The following is a 20,769-nucleotide window of genomic DNA, read 5'->3' as shown; positions in this document are numbered from 1 at the left end:
TTTCCCTACTTGAACAATTAAAATTGATTAATGAACTAATAAAATAAATTGGATAGAATTAAGTGAAGTCAAAACTCCTAATAACTTTTAATCCTTGATTCTTTTAAACAAAAATTGCCTTGCTTTCTTCTTATTCTCTTTTATTTACTGAAATTAGTTTCTTAAAATAATTTCCCTGAGTTGCCATTTAAATAATAATAGATTAACATAATTTTCGTACTTGGTATACAATTCCTATAAATACGATTCTTCTCATTCTATATTACTTATTCTATATTACTTATTGCGATTGCGAAAACTACTATCACATCTCAAGCTCATTCTTTTGCATCAGTCCTGCATTTCTATATGCTGGCCGACGCGCATGAATTACACGGGTGCTGATTGGGATATCTTAATAGAAGATGGGACCATAGTTGTCTGACATAATAAGCAAAAAACATCATAGCCCAATTTTAAAGGCACACGATGTAGTTAGCAACTCAACTCAGTATTGTTATATTCCGTGAATAATTCTTAAATTTATAACAACAGGTCCCTTTCCATCTATTTCTTTCCTACTCAGAGACTCGTCCCATCTCTTACTTTTGTGCTTAGAGATTTCACTGCTTTTCTGCTAATTATGTAAGTTCTTATTTTCTCAAAACTCGAATTCCCATAAGATAAAAAGAATGGATCGACTTTTTTTATGATCGTTTTTACATTCCCTAATTATTAAACTGCAAAAAGATCCAAAAATTGAGATTGATCTTTTTGTGTTTGAAAAATGAAAATTACAAACTAATTTCAGATTTTAGGTTCCTGAATTGGGTTTTTTCGCAGCTTTGTATGATTTTTATTTTAGTGATTGCCTTAGGTTTATTAATTGCAGGTTTTGGAGTGTGAGTGGACTATTTTCGGCTACGGTTGTGATTCAATTGAATGTTTGATGAATTGACTGTGTTTGGTCCCTGAGAAAACGAAGGAAAATGATGAATTAAGAAATAACCTTAGTCGATTGGCTTTATCTCCCTCCAAAACTTCACGAAAAGGAAGCACAAAATAATTTTTCTTGCACTGAGGTTACTAACATAGAGAGGAAGAGGAGAAGAGGGAAATGAAAGGGAAAGTGGTTGCCAATTGAAAAGAAAAATTTCCACTAAGAGCAAAGCTGGACAAGATTTTTCCACGTTGACCTTCATAAATTCAAGTTGGGCAATCGTATCCACACTCTACTGGTGGAAAAAAATAAATTTGAGGTGCATAATTAGTGTCCCGAAGGGTTAGGGAAGAATTAGGGATGCTGCAAGATTATTCTTTAAAAATTCAAGAACTAGGTGCATAAGCAAATGTATATTTAGCCATTTAATTTCTAATTAAATTTTTTTAACAATCATATTCATTTATTTTTTCTTCAAATTCAACTAATTAAATAACTAATACCTTTTTTTATCATTTTAAATTAAACAGCTATTTTTAATAAAAACTTATAGTTTGAACAGTATAAAATAACTATTAACTAAAAGCACAACAAACAAAATAAAAAGCTAACGGCTAACAAAAAAACTAACAATTATATTTAGGCATCTAGAGGACTAAATTGTTTTTTACCCTCCAAGTACAAGAAACAATGAAATACAAACGAAAATTTTATGCTGTTGGTCCTTTTCTGAATGGTTCATATCGGTTAGCGTTCATTCCTCCAAGTAATCTCAACACTAGACCACCAGTGAAGAGGGAAAACATTTAGCACGAATCACAGGCTGAAAGCATTTTCTATCATCAGTCTGGCAAAACTATGGCATTCACAACATAAATATCACATCCACCACTATGATGCACCTAATTATATATAAACACCAATTCACATCGCTGCGATCATACAATAGGAGCATTAAAAACAATATCCACACCCCACATCAGGAAAGGGTTGCAAATCCCGAGTTAATAGAAGCACAAGTGCAACTAGAAAGGGTAAGAAAATAAATGAAGGAAACAGAATATCCACAGGATCCACAAATTGACAATTAATTGTCAAGCCAATTTGCCAATATTTAATTCTAGGTTTTCATCAAGACATTTTCAAGTAATGATCCTATTACATATCTCGTCAAACTTCCTTTTAAGTCCACTTGAAAAGCCATGATTTCATTCTGAGGTGCAAAATGATCAGCCACTTCTGGATCCGGCCTGCAAAGAGAGAAAGCTAAATTGAGTTTATGCGCATTCATCAATTCACCGAAAGGTAGCCCTTTCTTCTGCTAGTGCCCTCTTTCCGCGTCCAATAATTAACACATTGAGAACAAGTAGTCTACCTTATTGGGAGAACCTGACCTTGACCTTGACCTTGACCTTGACCTCGATTTTGCTCTGCATATTCCAAGAAACAATGACATATTCAAAACAAAGCAAAAATAAAATGTAGACCAAAAGTGCAACCTAGCTTTAGATACCTGGATGATTTAATAGGTGATGCTGATCTGGACTTTGATACTGATCTTGAAGGAGATCGATCCAATGATTTGCTGCATAAGAGCACAAAAGATGTTACTATGTAGGAAAAACACGTTCCATATGTATGTAACCATGTGCATAGTGTGTGTGTGTACCTCCTGTTCCTTCTTGGACTTCTGCTTCTGCTGCGGCTTCTACTTCGGCTCCTTGATGGACTACCTTCATACCTCTTCACCTGTACAAGTAATAAACCAAAACCATGACCAATTCAAAAATGCAGTTCCATTTGAAGCTTTCAAAACATCAAATTTCTTTCTCATGCATGTGCAAAGCATCTTCAAATAAAGGAGATGATAAATTAAGTTTAGTCTACAAATAAGCATGTCAACTTTAACGCCTCCTGCATCCTTGATGCATATATTTATAAGCCAAATAGGAAAGGGATTGCCAGAAAATTAAGTCCCAAACAGACTAATATAATTCTAGATTAAATAGTTACCCGAATATAGGCTCTTGCCCAAGGATTTCTAAATTCAGTGTCATCAAGCTTCCGTACCTGCAGAAACAGAGGCTTGGATCAGTTGCTAGTTAAGAGAAAGAGACAAAATGCAAACAAACGAACTGGAAACCTCTCTTCCTCTTTCTGCTCAAAATGAAGGTGCAGGGGAAGAAACTTACAGCATATTTCATGTCTTCATGATTAGTATAATCAACAATACCATAAGTTCCTGATAAAACAAAAAGTCAACAGTGTCAATTTAGTAAGAATATGAAGGGCATGGCTTGTTAACTGTTAAATGCAGAATAATACAACATATTAAAGCATTTTTCACCCGACCCAGAGTAGGCCAATTCCATTAAATTGCAATAAAAAATGGCAAAATTTAAAAATAGTTGCTCTCGAAAAATGCATACCATCACCGTCACGAGAAACCTCTGCAAAGCACACATCACCTGCTTTTCGCATATGATCCTGAAATCAATTTATTGGTCAGCTAAGTAAGCTAGCAAACAAAATATGCTGATTGGTTGATTGTCAAAAGTTCACATTTCTAAACCTTCAAATCTTGCCAGGAAGCAGAAGATGGTAGTCCACGAACAATAACTGCAAATCAGATTTGCACAATAGGGCATTAAGAATAAAAACTAGAAATGTGTGCAAAGACATTCAACCTTTTTCTGGATTATGCAAACATTCTTCAGATCCTTCTAGCAAGAAATTAAAATTCTCAAAACAAACCTCGAAATTCAGAATGGCGTGAGATGCCATATCGACCTGCACCTCCACCACCATGGCCACTGCGGCGATCACTAGAAGATTGTCCTCGACCACCATGGGCAAGCTCAACCTAGGTGAACAGAAATCAGAAGCCACATTAGGAACCAGACTGAAAATACACATTAAAATAACTGGATTTCAAACTGATTATTACCCTCAAACGACAGCCATCAAAATTATAGCCATCCCGACCCCTGATTGCATCTTCTGCATCCCGAGCATTCTCAAACTACAAAAGAAACACATTAGTTCAAAACAAATGCTCTATTCTCCACCGTTTCTTTGGGAATAGGTTTCATGCAGAACCAAAAAAGAAATAAAAATAATACCTCCACAAAACAATAACAAGGAGGGCGAGGCGGTATCTTCAACTCAATATCTAGTATACGGCCATACTACAAAGAAAGTCAAATCCACAAAGATTCTTTGTATTAGGATAACCATTGAAACGACCATACAGCTATCAAAACCAAGTGAATAAAACTTATTTAAAGGAAAGCCATAACTAGCAAATAGCAAAAGAAAATATTATCATGCGGCTCAAAGGAGGTACCAACACCATAGGCCGGAATCAGTTAGAAAACATTATGTTCAACCCATGAAAAACATACATATAAAAGACAGTCTGATGTTTTGTTATATGCGGCTCAAAGGAGGTACCAAAACCATAGACCGGAATCAGTTAGAAAACATTATGTTCAACCCATGAAAAACATACATATCAAAGACAGTCTGATGTTTTGTTATACTCATTAAAACACACACACACACACACACACACACACACACACACACACACACACACACACACACAGAGAGACACACACACATATCCAGAAGTGTAAAGTTTATTCTGACACACACACACACACACACACACACACACACACACACACACACATATATGTATCCAGAAGTGTAATGTTTATACTGATACATTTATAAATCTTTTGATGTTTTAAAACCACTAGTTTTAGCAACAGGCATGATGGGCTTTTATGCATCAGGCATAGTAATTAAAAGCGCAGGGCGCACTAAGGCGCAAAGGGCTGCTAGAGCCTAGGCGCTAGCCTCCAGGCGAAGGCGTGCACCTAAGTGAAGTGAGGTGCAAAAAAAATAAAAAATAAAAAAAAGGATAAAATACATAAATCTAAAAAATATATTTTATGATATCAATAAAGAAAAAAGAAAAAAAGTAGAAAACTAATTAAAAGCGCAGGGCGCACTAAGGCGCAAAGGGCTGCTAGAGCCTAGGCGCTAGCCTCCAAGCGAAGGCGCGCACCTGAGTGAAGTGACGCGCAAAAAAATAAATAAATAAATAAAAGGGTAAAATACATAAATCTAAAAAATATATTTTATGATATCAATATAAAAAGAAAAAAAAAAGAAAAAAAGTAGAAAACATGGAAAGAAACACACATAAATCAGAAAAAAATGGCAACATGACAAGTTATATTTTAAGACATTAATGTTAAGACAGAAAAGAGTATAATAAAAAAAATGAAAAAAAGAAAAGAAATAGAAAGCAAATATAGGAGGAAATATTGAAAGAGTTATATCTGGATGCAATGGGGCTAAAGACTAGATTGCAAGAGGTGAGTGCTAGATGAAGGAGCGGAGGTTGGATCACAAATCACATAACCAGTTTTTGTGTTGCATTTTATTTCTTTTATATTTATTTATTTATTTTGTGTAAGGTGATGTTGCTAGATAGCTTATATTGAAACAAAAAAAAAAAAAAAAAAAAAACCCAGGTTATTTGTTCTGGAAAACAAAAAATAGAAAGGCACGCCTTTCGCGAGCCTTAGGCGCAAAAAAGGCGCACGCCTCTACCCAAAGGCGATAGCCTGAGTGAAGTCGCCCGCCTCAGGACTGCTGAGGCGCAAGCCCTTGAGCCTTAATTAAGGCGTGCCTTTTATAACTATGGCATCAGGCATCGAATGCTAAAAACAGATAAGATAATAAAAAGACAATTATATTCAGTGTTGAACAACTCATGCATACTTCATTACGGGTAAGAAATTGCAATATTATTTCTGACATGCAGCATAACAAAGGGATGCACTGGTAGTTCTGAAACGAATGAAACTTATAAATCAACCAGCACTGGTTATAGACTCAACTAACAGATCATTTAAATCAAACCTTGTAAAATAGATCTTCAACTTCCCATTCTCTTATATCTGACGGCAAGTTGCCAACATAGATCGTCCGAGAAAAGCGGCCACTCATTTTTGCTATCGGAGGAACGTAGCAAATCTTTCACTGCAGAGAGCAAATGAACCACATAAATAGAGAAAAACTCCATTTTTTTTCAGAAATACAGTAACTCTATCCACTCCTGTTCTGATTATCATTAGCACTCTGACAATAGCAAAGGTAGCAAAACCAAAACTATGAAGCAAACCAAGTGAGCAATCCTCCATGTGAGCGGTGCTCCAAAAGCTCCATTGCTCATTCGCTCCAAGATGCTCCAAAGCTATAACAAATTTGAAATTTATTTTGATCTCCTCATTCTCCCCTGAATTATTGCAGATGTATAGTTCTTCTGAGGGTGAGCAAGAACTCCAGTTATAAAAAATAATACCCATAAGTCCACCCTGATTCTCCCACTCCCTTTCTATATCCCTATGTATGATTGCAAAGCTCATATTTGTCCAAGCGCTTGTCATCTATCATAAAGAAAGCATTTGTGTCATGAGATCAGGTAAGATTGACATATATTTATGCATTTACCTTACTCAGTTCTCTTTTTAACAAATTGAAGAAAAAAATCCTGGAAAATACACACATACCCCCCAGTTCCATTAATTTAGCGAAACAATGAAACTTTAAGAAATCATCTTAGGGAGAGAAGAGAGGGTAAATACTCCATCATACTCTCTCATTTTGTTTTTGTTTTAATAATCCTGGAATTCTTTTGGCAAGCAAATAGCGATTTAGTGATTCAAGAAAACTTCGGCCTATATTGTTCAAAAAAAATTTTGATGTATAGGTATATGTTGCCTAGTCATTTTTATAAATTTTTCTATCAGCATAGTCATGGGAGAATCTTGATGCTCTACTTGGTTTCCTTACTTGTGTAATATCTAGGAAAAGGAGTAGCAAAAATGTCTCCAGAATTCCATATGCTTTCTCTAGGACCTAAAAGCATCTGCTGAAAGATAAATTTTCCAGCAATCCAATGCAACTAAAATTAAAACTAGTAAGCGCACGTCTATCATTGAGCTTGAGCAATTGAATAAAGTGCTTTCAGACGTGCTTAAGAGAAGCATAGCAGCATTCTCAATTTACTGAATTCTCATTAATCATCAAGAATCCTCCTTTACCATATATGCTGATCCAATAACGTCCAATAGTTAGAAAAGAGAACTATTTAGATTGCAAACCACCAACCAACCCCAACAGAAAGGAACAAAAACGCACACAAACACAGAATTGATTTAAAATTCCCAGTGGACAGTATGCGGGAATGCAATTCGAGTAATAAAAGACCTTATTGTTGAAGATTCTCATTTACGTCCCCTTCACTGTAGGCTGCCAACACTCAAAGCCATGGGACAAAAGGATAGATTCCTATTCCTAGTCAAAATGACACAATGGGATCAACATTATCATCACTAATGAAAAACATCCAATTAGATATCGTATAATGAAAAAAAATTAAAAATTAAAAATCAAAAAAAAAAAAAAAAAAAAAAAAAAAAAAAAAAAAACCTAAATAATCAGAACCAAATGTGAATAAGAAAATCAAAGTATAATAGTAACAATGCATTCACAACCCCGGTATACACTGACTCCAATAGAGTCCAAAATTTTTCGCCTCTAAAGAGCGAGATGAGAAAATCCATTAATTGACAAGGAAACCAATACCAATTACCATCTCAAATAAGAAAAGGCCATTTCACACAGTAGTATCCGATTCTTATAAAAAGCTACTGAAAGATAGCAATCAAAACATTCACATCGCGAAACCCTAACACACACACAAACAGAGACACAGAGGTAGGAGCCTGTTGACATTGTACCGAAAAAGCTGGAAGCGGAGAGATAGAGTGGGCTGGACCGGCTATGTGAGTTCCAAGGGAATCGTTCTGCAAACCGAGCAGCCTGCTTGACGCAGCTTCTGGAGATTTAGGGTTTCTTCTTCGTGGCTCTTCTCAGAAGCTTGGGCCTCGCATGGTTACCGGTTCAGCACGCGCCTGCCAGCTTATATAAAATTGTGGAAAATTAAAATTTAATCCCTGTAATTTGATAAAATTAATAATTTCTCCACTACAGTTTGTAAAATTATTCTGACTTACCTGAGGTTTGTTTTCATCTAATTCTTTAGTCCGTCAATCCAATTTTAGTACTTTTTTTTATTAAAATAGATGAAAAGTAGGTGAGAAGTGGGAGATTTAAATTTAAAAAATAAAAATACCCTTAATTTCTCTAACCCACCCCCATCTTCTCTCGACTAATTCCCCCACCACCTCCACCTTCACCTCCACTACCACTACAGCCATCAATGAGAATTAAATCTCTTAATTAAGGTAAGGAATCATAGAATACAATTCTTAACATTCTTAGTCCTATCAAACTCTCCTCCCTCGTTCACCTTGTATTGCTTCTATCGCTACACCAAAAACGCAATTGCAGAAGGAAAACTAAAATGAATGTCGTTGATTATTAACTAAAGCCTTATTATTTTCCATTGAAGAGAACTTCTTTTCATTCTTCAATGACTTTAGGTTTAGGCTCATCTTTATTTCTAAGGTTCTAATATTTGCTTAAACCTAAAATTTGCACAGATTTAATTGTAGCTCCTAAAAGGCAAGGAATTAGTTTTCATTTTTTGTCGAACCAATCAATTGTGGCCTTCACCGCCTCATATGAAGAATTAGTATACTATGCTACTCTAGCTATTTATTCACTTTGACTGTATAACTTTTATAAAAAATAAAATTTTGGATTAAAATTTTAGAATCCGAGATTGGAGTGTAGAAGGAAACAATAGTAGTGATGAATCACAGGAAGATCGGAAAAAGGCTTTGAAAACCTTCAAAGAGCAAGCTTTGAAAATGCAAAGTTTATCACAAGCGCACAAAGTATATTTTAAGAAAACACTAGTCCTTTCGGAAGAGACATTGGTGTAATAGAAAGTCAATCGAATAAGGTAGCGAGGAGTTAACTCATTGATCAAGGATTTTTACTATAGGGAGAATGTGTTTGACAAAATGAGTGTTAGAAGAGTTGTGTTTAACACATGCTACTTAGTGATTAAATAGGTAATAGACTTATTCCTTTCAGGGGATTAAACATTGCTTATAAAACTCTCGATGAAATTCCAATAAGAAATGTCAAATGTCACGCTTAATGCATACTATCATAGTATATAAGATTGGTGGAATAAGAACAAGTAGATAAAGAAGCTAAAATTAAATAGCAATTGTTTCCCAATTGGTGTTTGCTTTGGCTTGTGAGGCCCCGTCCTACCTACTGGTCCAATTCAATAAAAGAATCAAAATGTTTATTTGGATTATGTTCATGAACCAAAATCGAGATGGATTTAGAGACTAAATTTTTGGTTTAAACATTTGTATTTTGACCTAAATAATCTTAATTTATGAAATTCAATTTTTCATGAGCAATTATTATATGTATGTCAATTTTAGGTTATCCCCTTTGTTTAGATTCATCTATATATTCAAAATAAAGAAAGAAATAATTAAATTAAGACTCAAAACTAAGGAGCACCATCTATCACCCCTTTTGGAGATTGTAGGATGATCAAACATTTTCGAAAATGATAAAAAGAAAAATTGAAAGAAAAGAAGAACTCAATGACGTGGTGTAAAATTCACAAATTTACAAAATTTAATTAGTAAACAACGTATAGATTCAATTTCCATAGATTTGTTTGAAACTACAAACAATAAAGGTGGGACGCCTCTTCATTATGCTTATTTTGCTGGAAATATTGAAGCAACAATGTTCATAACGACAAAACAAAAAAAAAAATCATCGTTATTATATGTATTATATCTTTTGCTAGAAATATTAAAGCAATAATGACCTAAATGGACAATAGAGATACTAAAATTCCACTGTTATTTATTATTGGTTTGTATTATTTTTCTAGAGTTTAGTGGTATTTTTTTTCCTAATACTTATTTTTTTATATGATTTGATATTTATTATTGATTTTGTTCTAGAAGAGAGCAGTGATTTGTATTTTTCATTCAATTAATAGAAGGCATTTCGGCTCTTTTTTACTAAAAATTAACGATATAAATGTCATTTTTTATTAGAAAGACTAAAAAGTCAGATGAAAGCAAACTTCAGAGATATCAAAATAACTTTATCAAACTCTAGGGACAAAGTAATTGATTTTGCTAAATCTTAGAAATGAAACAGTAAATTTTCCTAAAATTATTGTGAAAATTGAAATAGAAGGTGCCTTGATTACTTTTGTTTTCGAGAAAGTATAGTCATTGTATTTTATAAATCATTAATCTTGTAATAATCTAACGATTGCCTTTAAAATATTATTACTTAAGAAAGTAATCATGGAAGTACTAAATAACAACTCCCTCCATTCTCTTTATACAGAGAAAATAAAATTTATATAAGGATTAATGAGATAGTTTAACGTAATATTTTGTCCATTTTCTTCCTAATTTACCCCTAGAACACATTAAAATCTGTCTTATTTTTAATGCCAGCCAACTAATGTTTTCATTCTCTCAAGAGAACATTTAATGCATGTTTTTGCAAGCAAAATTGGACCATGGTGCTTACAGGTTGGAATGTAAGCACCATGGGACCAAGGAGGAAGTAAAGAATTGATCTTATGAACAAAAGGAGTCCACTGAATCTATAAATAAGATAGGAAAATGTTAGATACTAATAAGGGTGGATGAAATAAAATGGCAAGTTATTACCTCATAAAAGGACAAACGGCTCAGCCAGTCCGTCAACATAGCCAAATCTCTAATACCCAGCTTCACGGTATTATCTTTACCCTAGTAGCGAGAGGTTGGGACTTGGGAACCATATAGAGCCCAAATCTCTAAGAGCATAGCTTGAGTAAAAGGAAGATACTCATGGGCCCAGGCCTACATAAAGAAACAAGTCAGGATTTTCGAACAAAATGAATAAGATAGTGTAGGGGAAACATTAAATACCTCTCACAAGATGTAAATCCCAACAATAGAAGCCCCACCTTTGGATAGGCTACACATATCATCATACATGGACCACAGAATGGCTCCACTCCAGTCAAATTCTCCTAGCTTTGAAGGATCCTCAAAAGTCTTCAAGATGTTTACATCCATGGTGGCCTTGTATGTATACCATATGGTGCAGGAGGCTATCAAAAGGCCAATAGACCAAACACACTTGTTCATCCAGTACGTCCCTCTAGGATGCTTGAATAGTACCAAAGCAACGTGGTTGCACAACCATCCAATAGTAACAGTTACTAGTACCATTAGGAACAGTGCTCAGAAGTTCATGCATCCGAGCCGAGCCTAATGACCTCCATTTCTGATAAAAATTCAGTTGACTGTTCGGGCCGATTCTCCAAATGGTTTTCTAGCGAATCGCATAATTATAAAATACAAAATTAGGAAAAATGTTTTATTAAAAATTTAAAATTTAAATATCTATGAAATAATTTTTAAAAAAACTTTAAGCAAAATTAAAAGAAGGGCTCGAACTTAAATTTATTTTTTAAATTCTTGAACTTAATTTGGACAACAATTATAAATTGGAGAGCTTAGAGAGATTGGAGAATAGTAGAGAGAAATAATTTTTTGTCAGGATAAATGAAAATAATGGGGTATTTGTAGTAAATCCAAAAAATAATAGGGTATTTATAGTTGTTAAGAGGGTTTTGCAAAAATAAAAAGATTTTTCTAGAACCGGCTGGAACCGTCGGTTTGAATCGGTGTAACCGTCGGTTCTAGCCATTACACATTAAAATTCAATTTTTTTTGGAACTGCCAGTCCAAACCGTTGATTTGAATCATAGCAATCGTCGGTTCCAACCGATTAAAAAAATCGCCAGTTCCGTCCAATTTCGACGGCTCTTAGAACCATTAGTTCACAGTTCCACAAAATTTAAAACCAAAATCGGACCGCAAGCCTAGTTCGGATTGATTTCGCACAATTTCGATTCTGATTCTGACAACCAGATTTTGGCCATGCCTACTAAGTGATATCCTTTATCATAAAAGAAAAATAATTTATAAATCGACATCCTTTGTCATTTAAGGAATTAAAAGTTCAACATTAAGATTCTTGTTCCAAATTTTCTTAGTAAACATCCTTTGTCATGCATGGAATTAAAACAAGAATATAACATAATTACTTACATGATAATACCGAGTGACCGAAATGTAGGTCTCCAGCTTCAAGTGCAAATCCTCTAGATCAGTGGCAATAGAGCCCGAGGAACAAGCTCTCGATGAGGAAGCCACCCTTGCAGGTCCTGGATATGCTCCAGTGCTGTCAAATCAATCAAAAGATCTGATAAATGGGTCCTACCACCATTAAGCCTAAGTCCTTACTGTCTTGAGTCGTAAAAAAAGAGCTTATTAATTCCTAATCGACATGGAGTTAATAAAATTCATTCCAATAACTTAATTACTAATTTGCGTCCTTTGTCATGCAAAAAATTAATTTAAATTCCAAATTCCTAAGTGGTATCCTTTATCATGCAAGAAAAATAATTCCTAAATCGACATCCTTTGTCATTGAAGGAATTGAAAGCTCTAAGTTAAGATTCTTGTTCTAAATTTCCTAAGTAAACATCCTTTATCATGCATGGAATTAAAACAAGAATATAGTAGAAGCACTTACATGATAATTCCAAGTGATCGAGATGTAGGTCACCAGCTCCAAGTGCAAATCCTCTAGATCAACAGGCTTAGGGCCCAAGGAAGAAGCTCTTGATGAGGAAGCCATCCTTGAAGATTGAGAGCATTCTAAGTTTTTCGAAAGTTAGATATGAGATAGAGTGGCTAAAATGAGAGATCTTTATATGGCCATTTAGTCTCCTCTAGTCCAACACCTGGTTCACAATAATCACCCGTGACAAATTATTTTTGACACTCCTGATGGGAGACATTTGTGAACATCTAAATTTTATAATTCAACTATCCAAACCAGATCTCAAAAATCCATCAAACCAGACCTGAAGTAAGTGAACCAAAATCAATGCAAAATTGACTGATAATTTGCACTGATTTGGCCATAACTCTTTCCCGGGTTGAATTTCTAAAATAAACTTAGTATCCATGAAAATTAGATGTTCAAAGCGTTCAATAATATATCATAGGACTAAATCAGAGGTCAAATGAGCCGCGATCTATCGAACTAATTGAAATTGAGTTGAACTGAACCAAAAGATCAGGAAAACCTAACCACATCAAAGAAGTGTACAAACCACTAGCCTATGGCCAACCGCCCAAGGCTGGCGGTCAATCGCACAATGGCCAGTGGTTGGCCTCCTCTTTAGCAACGGTTAAGTGTTGAAACCCATATCAAAAAGTGCACCAAAGTCTCTAGGTCCATTTTTCTATAAACAGAGGTATATTTTCAATTGAAAAAGGTACGAAAATTATATCTAAATTATTAATCCTTACCAAGTACAATCTAAAGGCCTTAGTTAAAACGCTCAATTGGGTTTCTAAGTAAACATGATGATATTCCTCCAGCTTAATTTCTTTATATATATATATTTCTTTAGTCTAAAGTTTCCCACTTTTGGCTTGGAGCCTCCTTAGTCTACTAAGCCTTAATAAAAAGCTTCCATTTTTGGACTCTTTTTGGCCATCCAAACCTCACTTAGCTTAGATTTCTCCTTGAAATCTAAATCAAGTTGAAGCTAGAGGATAAAAATATCATCAACTCACTCATCTATCTAAGAAGAAAGAGCCGAGCTGGTCAGTCCTCCGGTCAACCTTCTAGTCAACTTTACAATCAGCCTTGTTATGCATGCCTAAAAGCTAAGGTAAGTCCCTTATGGCTCATAACTCTGTGTTTTTATCCCTTCTTCTAAATAGGCTACTAAAGCGTTTCTTTTTTCAAAAAAACTGGCAAATTAAAGCCAAAACCATTTTGAATACTAAGACTGGCGAATCTTAATACTAAAATTTACTTTTTTCCCACGAAAATGATGAATTAATGCTTAAAACATGATAATCAAAAGTTAATGATGCACCTTTCAAAATTAAAATCAACCAACCCCCATCTAATAATGGTTGCTTGTTCCTGATTCCCATTCAAAGGGATAAGCAAGCAGACTCAACCCTCTAAACTCGAGTTCCAGACCAAATTGACAAAAAACTTTTTTCCTCTTTTCCCCTTTATTTTTAGATTAGGAGATGTGTAATTGCCCTAGAACCCTTCAAGTGGCTAGAGGCAATACTTCCTTTTTTTGCTTTTATTTTTTTGCTTTCTTTATTTTGTATTTTTTATGGCTTTATTTTATTGCTTCATTTTATTACTTTGTTATAAATGTCTCTTCATCTGAATTCTGATTTCAATGGATTGAACATTAATAATTGAACAATTAACTGATCATCTAAATTGAAAACCTAATTCCTGAATCCCCTTAGTTTTGTCAATTATTGCACTTTTCTTTAGTTAGAGCCCAATAAGGGTTTTCTTAAATTTATCTCATAATCAAATTTAAGTGATAACTCATAAAATATTTTCTGCAAAACTAACTCAAATGAGCATATTTGATCCCATTTAGTTTATTGGACTTGGCACTCGAGTCGAGATATCACATAGAGAAGCAAAACAAATTCCAAATCCACCATCATTCTTAAGTTTGCATATATTATTCCATCCTACAAATTGAACTTTCCTTCCAATAGAATCACTTTCCAAAATAAAGTTACAAGAAATTCGATTAGCTGTGAGCAAATTGATTGAAAAAGAAAAGAAGTTTGCATTGCATAAATAGGAAGAGTCGAAAGACTAGATTGTATTAACGTCACTCGGCTTAATTGAGAAGCTTTCTACCCACTATTTTGCCTGAACTTTATCAATAATAAACTTAAAATTTGCCTTGGTAACTTGTCCATGCAGCAAAGGCATATCCAAATAATTGGAATATGTGTTACTCTCTTTCAAAACCACTAGTTATTGCAACTTCATCCATGAGATATTGCTCTCCCTTCTAGCTTGATTTCTAAGTTATCGGGCTTCAGTAAGTCTGTTCAAGGCCCAAATGATGTCCGATCGAGTTGATTCTCACGCCATTGGACTCATAGCGGAATTTCCTAGAGCCTGATGCTAAAATCACGGTCAACACCTTGTCCCTTCTAGAAAATCAAGCCTATCTTAGTCAGAGCTTATGGACCCCGATTTCAGCACTTTTAGTCAAAATTTCGCTTTAAAAACCATACCTTAAAAGTTGTGCTGATGTCTGAAACATCTCGTGGACCTCTTGTCTGATTCTGAAAATATTTTTTTGGACCCAGTCTGATTCAACTGATTTTTTGGGTCTTTCTGTAAAAGTTCGTCACCAAGGCGGATATAATTTTATTTAGAATTCTACCAAGGTCGCATAGGCTAAAACCGTACGAAATTTCGAGTCCGGATGTGCCCCGAAAAGTCTAATCTTCCGGGCAAGGGTGAGGTTTGTCCTCCCCATTTTCTATAAATAGGGGATGGTGGAGCCTTAGTTTCTCACACCACTCTCTTCCTATCTGTTGCTTTCTTTTTTCTCAAAGGCTTAGCAAAATTCTACGGGAATGCTCAGCAACCAGAGCATGTGCCCCTGACCACCTACGCCACTCAAGAAGTCATCTTGAAATACCGAGACACCCACATTTCGACTGTCAGACAGAGTACGGTATTTTTTAGCAGTCCCTTAAACTTTAAATTCTTACAATTTAGTCCCTGATGGTATGGTTGCTAGAATTTAAATCTGATTTGAACACTGATCTTTACATATGATCCGTAGAAGCATAAGCCTTCAACATCGATCCTTTAGGTGGCCTAGCTAGGACTTGCAATTAGGTCCCTAAAATTTGGAAAATTGCATTTTTGCCCCAAAACCAGTTCTACTTAGATTTTAGGTTTGATTTTAACTTTTATTGAAGCTATAACCTCCATAGACCTTGTTGTTGGCTCAAGGGTCAATTTTATCTTGAGATTTTGATGATTAAGCAAAATAAATAAATTTAATTAATTGTGCTAATATTATTTTATGTAGATTTATTTATGTTTAAATATGGAAAATAAAAAATAAGGCAAATTCCTACTGTTGGCTCAAGGGTCAATTTCTAATATCGGATTTTGATGATTAATACAAAACAAATAAATTTAAATTATGTTATTTGTGCTAATTTTATTTTATGCAGAATTACTATGAAAAGAAATCATACAAGGCAAGTCCTACATTGAATGTGAAGATATTCAAAGATCCTAGTAGCTAGGTATTTAGGATACTTTGTAGGATAGAGAGAAAATCCATATATGAGCACAAAAATTTATTTTTCTCTCAAAAATATTTTTTGAAAAATTAGATTTCTTCAAAATAATTTATTTTCGAAAATATTCTTTACATCGAAATGTTTTAATTTCCTAAAATTAAAGAGATTACTTCTCTAAAGTTTTTGGTAATAAAATCATACGCTTTTCAGAAATATCTTTTGAAAGATCTAAAGTATTTAAATTTATTTTCTTACCTTAAAAACGAAGGAGAATCTTTTTTATTTTTAGTAAGAGCATCCTTCCGTAAAAATATTTTCCAAATAATGCTGTCGAAAATCTTTTGTTTAAAGGAAAGCAAAATCGTGTTTTATTCTCTTACCAAAAAGGATAAAATAAAGTTTTGGTAACAAAGATTTTCATATCTTCTAAATAAAGAAAGAAGATATTCTGATTTCAAATGAAATATCCACTTTCTAAATGCAAGAGACACGATGCTCTCTATAAATAGGAGCTTTCATGTCTTAAGCTATGGTGAAGTAAGACTTTTTGTTTTAAGAGCATTCTCTCATTAATTAAATCTTTATCTCTCAAAACTTACTCTTTACCCCCATTTTCTTTTCAACTCTACACTTAACGTCTTTCTCTTTAAAGTGAAAAGAGTTTTTACAATTACTTTTGAAAAACGGTTCTGTGTTCTAATCGATCTTCTAATCTGATAAAACTGTTTTTCCTGTGCTTATATGTGCGTTTCTTTCTGTCTATTTAGATTCTGTAATCTATAGTAGATAGGCTCTTTATTTGTTAAACTTTTGTGTGTAACAAACAACTTAGGTTAGAAGCTATTGAGATAGAGGTTATCAAGCGACCTTCTCCATGTGTGGGATGTTAATGTCTTGAATTGAGTTTCTGTACTCTGCCAAAAACAGAAAGGGTTGAGGTTAACTAGAACCTTTGGAAAATCTAGTTGGACAAAAGGGTAGATCTAGGTGTTGATCTATTGCCTTGTACTATTGGTTTGTCTCTTACCCTTTAAAAGAGATAACATAGTTGAGGATCTCAAGATGCGTCTTGGGGAGTGGATGTAGGCAAGTTAGTACCGAACCACTATAAATCACTATGTTCATCTTTTAATTTCTGAAGTTTGCTTGATATTACTTTTATTACACCTCTGTTTAATTTTTAGAAACGCTAAAATTGTTATTGTTTCAGATGTTCTAAAACGGTAAAAAGTCTTATCTCTTCTGAACATTAGAACTCTAGAATTCTAATAAGTGAATATACCATGTTCTAACTGTTGTTCTATTCACAGTATATTTCACTGATTGAGTTTCTAATTAATTTTCTAAACTTTATGAGGAAGTTCTAATCTTGATAGCTTTTCATCATAAAGTCGTTCTGATATTTGATTAAGGCTCTGTGAAGAAGTTCTGAATTTAATAACTGTCTTTCACATAGCTTTATATGATTTTACAAACTTTATGAGGAAGTTCTAATCTTAAATAACTTTCCTTCATAAAGAAGCTCTGATATTGAAAAAGTCAGTGTGAAGCTGTTCTAATCAATAGCTGCACTTTGCACAGACTTTCTATCTTTTATAATTAGAACATTGTGAGGTGAATCTAATCCATATTCTATTCTCACAAAGTTCTTTGTGTTTTTCGCTGCACTTAGAATTCTATATTTTGTTTAGAATTTCTAAAATTTATATCTGTTTTTAGAAAACCCAATTCACCCCCCTCTTGGGTTGTGCCATACATATACGGGACCCACACCTACAAATCCAAGGATAATTGAAGATCATGTAGACCATTGAAGATTTTAGTGGTTAACATTTTAGAATTTATTGTACAATAGAGAGAATATTCATTTATAAGCACAAAAACATTTCTTCTCTCTTTCTCAAAAATATTTTTCGAAAAAGTTTCCTTGAGCAGTCAAAAATCTTACTTTTAAATTCACTTACCTAAATGAAAGAGATTTTATCTCAATCATTTTTGGTAACAAATTTTTGAAAAAGATTTATTCATTTTCAAAAACTATCTCTATAAAAATCTTGCTTTTATTTACTTACCTAAATGAAAGAGATTTTGTCTCAATCATTTTTGGTAACAAATATTTTGAAAAAGATTTTTATATTCGAAAACTATTTTTTAAAGGAAAGTCCAAAATCTTGCTTCTATTCGTTTACCTTAAAAGAAAAGATTTTGACTCAAAACATTTTTGACAACAAGATCTCCGTATCTTCTAGTTTTGAAAAGTTAATATTCTTATTTAAAAGATAGAGATTTTACTTTCTAAAATGGGACTTGCATCCCTCTCTATAAAAGGCATCTTTTCCTTGTAAAGACGTGAGTTTTTGTTTTAAGAGTATAAGTCCATTGATCAAATATTTTAATCTCTCAAAACTTGCTTCTTAACCCCCTTATTTCTTTTCATCTTATTGCTTCACAAAATACTTTTAAGAGAAAAGAAAATTTTATAACAACATCTTTTGAAAAATAGTTCTGTTCTTTAAAATGGTTTTTTAAACTTAATTTCTATTTTTCTTGTGCTTATGCATTTCTCTCTGTCTATATAGATTCTAGAATCTGTTGTAGATAGGTTTTTATTTGAAAAACATTTGTGTAATAGCTTAGGTGAAAAGCTATTGTGAAATAGATTATCAAGCGACCTTCTCCTTGTTGTTGATCTATTACCTTGTACTCTTGGAAAATCAAGTGGGACAAAGGGTAGATCTAGGTGTTGATCTATTACCTTGTACTCTTGGTTTGTCTCTTACCCTTAAAAAGAGATAACATAGCAGAAGATCTCAAGATGAGTCTTGGGGAGTGGATGTAGGCGAGTTAGTGCCGAACCACTATAAATCGCTATGTTAATCTTTTTATTTTCTGAAGGTCTGCTTGATACCATTTTATTTATACTTCTATTAATCTTTTAGAAATGCTAAGTTGTTAATTGTCTTATTGTTCTAAACTTGAATAAACTTTATCTTTATCGAACATTAGAACTCATGGATTTCTATATTGTGAAAATACCGAGTTCTGATCTGTTCTTCTAGATTCAGTATATTTCACAATTTGGTTGTCTAATCAGATTTCTAAGTTTACTTAAAGCTTTGTGAAACAGTTTAGAAATTCAATAACTGTCTCTCATATACTCTTTAATATTTGTCTAAACTTTATGAGGTAGTTCAAAACGTAATAACTTTCCTTCATAAAGTCGTTTTGAAATTGATTAAGATATTGTGAAGCAATTCTAATTAATAGCTGCTCTATACAAAGTCTTTCTATTTTCTGTATAGAGCTTTGTGAGGTAGTACTAATCTTAATAACTTACTCTCACAAATGCATTTTATTTCCGTTGCAACATAATTCTGATTTTGTTAGTTAAATTTTAATTTTTAGAAAACCTAATTCACCCCCACTCTTGGGTTGTGCCATACATAGACGGGACCCACAATCTGGTGTCAGAGCTCTGGCTCTTGACTTACCAAAGCTTAACAGCTTGAGAGAAAGATCCCATGGCAGCCCCACTTCCTCTTACATCTTTAGAAGGTCAATCTGTTTCTAGACCTCTTTTGTTCAATGGTTCTAATTACTCTTACTAGAAAACTAGAATGAAAAATTTTATAAAATCAGTTGACATAAATTGCTGGAGGAATGTCATTACTGGTCCTTGTATTCGTATGAAAACTATAGAAAATGAGAGAGTTAGAAAAACAGAAGAAGAATATAATGATGCTAATTGGAATGATATTTCTATAAACGCAAAAGCTATTAATATTCTTCACTGTGTATTAGATCCAACAGAATATAACAAAGTGTCTGGATGTAAGTCTGCAATGGAAGTCTGGGAAAAACTTAGAGTTGCCTATGAGGGTACTGATCGAGTGAAGGAATCCAGAATTAATATCCTTTGGAGAGAATATGAAATGTTTAGTATGAAAGAAGGAAAGACTATTGCTGAATTAAATTCTGGATTTACTAGTATAGTTAATCCTTTGAGAACTCTCAGAAAGGAAGTTTCAGAAGAAGAGCTTGTTAAGAAAATCCTTAGAATTCTACCTAAAAATTGGGATTCTATAGGAACTGTTATGAATTACAAAGAGACTCCCGTTACTTATGATTATCTGATAGGAGCTCTTGTTTCATAAGAGATGAAATCTTCTTTGACTATAGAATATAAGAAAAAAAAAGGACTCACTTTGAAAGTACTTTTTAGTGAAGAAAGTTCTTCTGATTTTGATAGTGATGATTTAGCACTTGTTGCTAAAAGATTCAAAAAGTTCTATAAAAAGAGTGGTAGGCCACAGAAAAAATTTATTAAAAAGAACTTTTCACCTAAAAATAGCAACTTGCCAAAGAAAGAACCTTCTGAAGTGGTTTGTTATGAGTGTAACAAGCCCGGCCATATCAAGCCTAACTGTCCTAAGCTAAAAAAGAAGTCAGAGAAAGAAAAGCTGAAGCAGGCATTCGTAGCTGTTTGGAGTGATTCAGATGTTTCTAATTTTGAAACCCAAAGTGACCAAGAAGAAACTGCAAATATATGTCTAATGGCCACTATCAATTCTGACTCTAAGAAAATCAGTGCTCTGACTTCGACACAGAAAGTTAAAAGTA

General features: G+C 33.6%; 1 protein-coding gene and 1 long non-coding RNA gene across 5 annotated transcripts; one reads left to right on the top strand and one right to left on the bottom strand.

The window, feature by feature from the left end:
• Window positions 1-456: 456 nt before the first annotated feature.
• On the top strand, window positions 457-1,372 carry LOC110010406 (uncharacterized). Its single transcript, XR_002285379.3, has 2 exons — window positions 457-624; window positions 872-1,372. It is a non-coding gene; the product is annotated as an uncharacterized LOC110010406 (long non-coding RNA).
• Window positions 1,373-1,796: 424 nt separating this feature from the next.
• Window positions 1,797-7,914, bottom strand: SR34A (SER/ARG-rich protein 34A). Of its 4 annotated transcripts, XM_012227228.4 has the most exons (15): window positions 7,741-7,914; window positions 7,208-7,294; window positions 6,120-6,384; window positions 5,858-5,977; window positions 4,042-4,107; window positions 3,867-3,941; window positions 3,674-3,782; window positions 3,492-3,538; window positions 3,349-3,406; window positions 3,112-3,161; window positions 2,933-2,989; window positions 2,589-2,668; window positions 2,433-2,504; window positions 2,295-2,349; window positions 1,797-2,169 (listed from the first exon to the last, which is right to left on the bottom strand). In XM_012227228.4, exons 4-15 carry the CDS (start codon window positions 5,942-5,944, stop codon window positions 2,149-2,151), a joined length of 777 nt encoding a protein of 258 aa, XP_012082618.1. In that variant the 5' UTR covers window positions 5,945-5,977; window positions 6,120-6,384; window positions 7,208-7,294; window positions 7,741-7,914; the 3' UTR covers window positions 1,797-2,148. The 4 variants fall into 4 exon arrangements, with proteins under 4 accessions (XP_012082618.1, XP_012082620.1, XP_089577858.1 ...); XM_012227230.4 differs by lacking the exon at window positions 6,120-6,384; XM_089721732.1 differs by lacking the exon at window positions 7,208-7,294.
• Window positions 7,915-20,769: the final 12,855 nt, after the last annotated feature.

Source organism: Jatropha curcas, chromosome 5, assembly GCF_041381405.1.
Source record: "Jatropha curcas cultivar XTBG-Jc1 chromosome 5, XTBG_Jcur_1.0, whole genome shotgun sequence".
NCBI classification, from domain to species: Eukaryota; Viridiplantae; Streptophyta; class Magnoliopsida; order Malpighiales; family Euphorbiaceae; genus Jatropha; species Jatropha curcas.
The sequence above is the reverse complement of the archived record's forward strand: the minus strand, read 5'-3'. Positions and strand labels throughout refer to the sequence as shown.

Coding starts and splice junctions, on each gene's coding strand:
- SR34A (XM_012227228.4), bottom strand. CDS start 5,944: ATGAGTGGCCGCTTTTCTCGGACGATCTATGTTGGCAACTTGCCGTCA. Junction 3,162..3,348: donor GGTTTCTCGTGACGGTGATG/GTATGCATTTTT, acceptor TTGTTTTATCAG/GAACTTATGGTATTGTTGAT. Junction 2,350..2,432: donor TCACCTATTAAATCATCCAG/GTATCTAAAGCT, acceptor TGGAATATGCAG/AGCAAAATCGAGGTCAAGGT.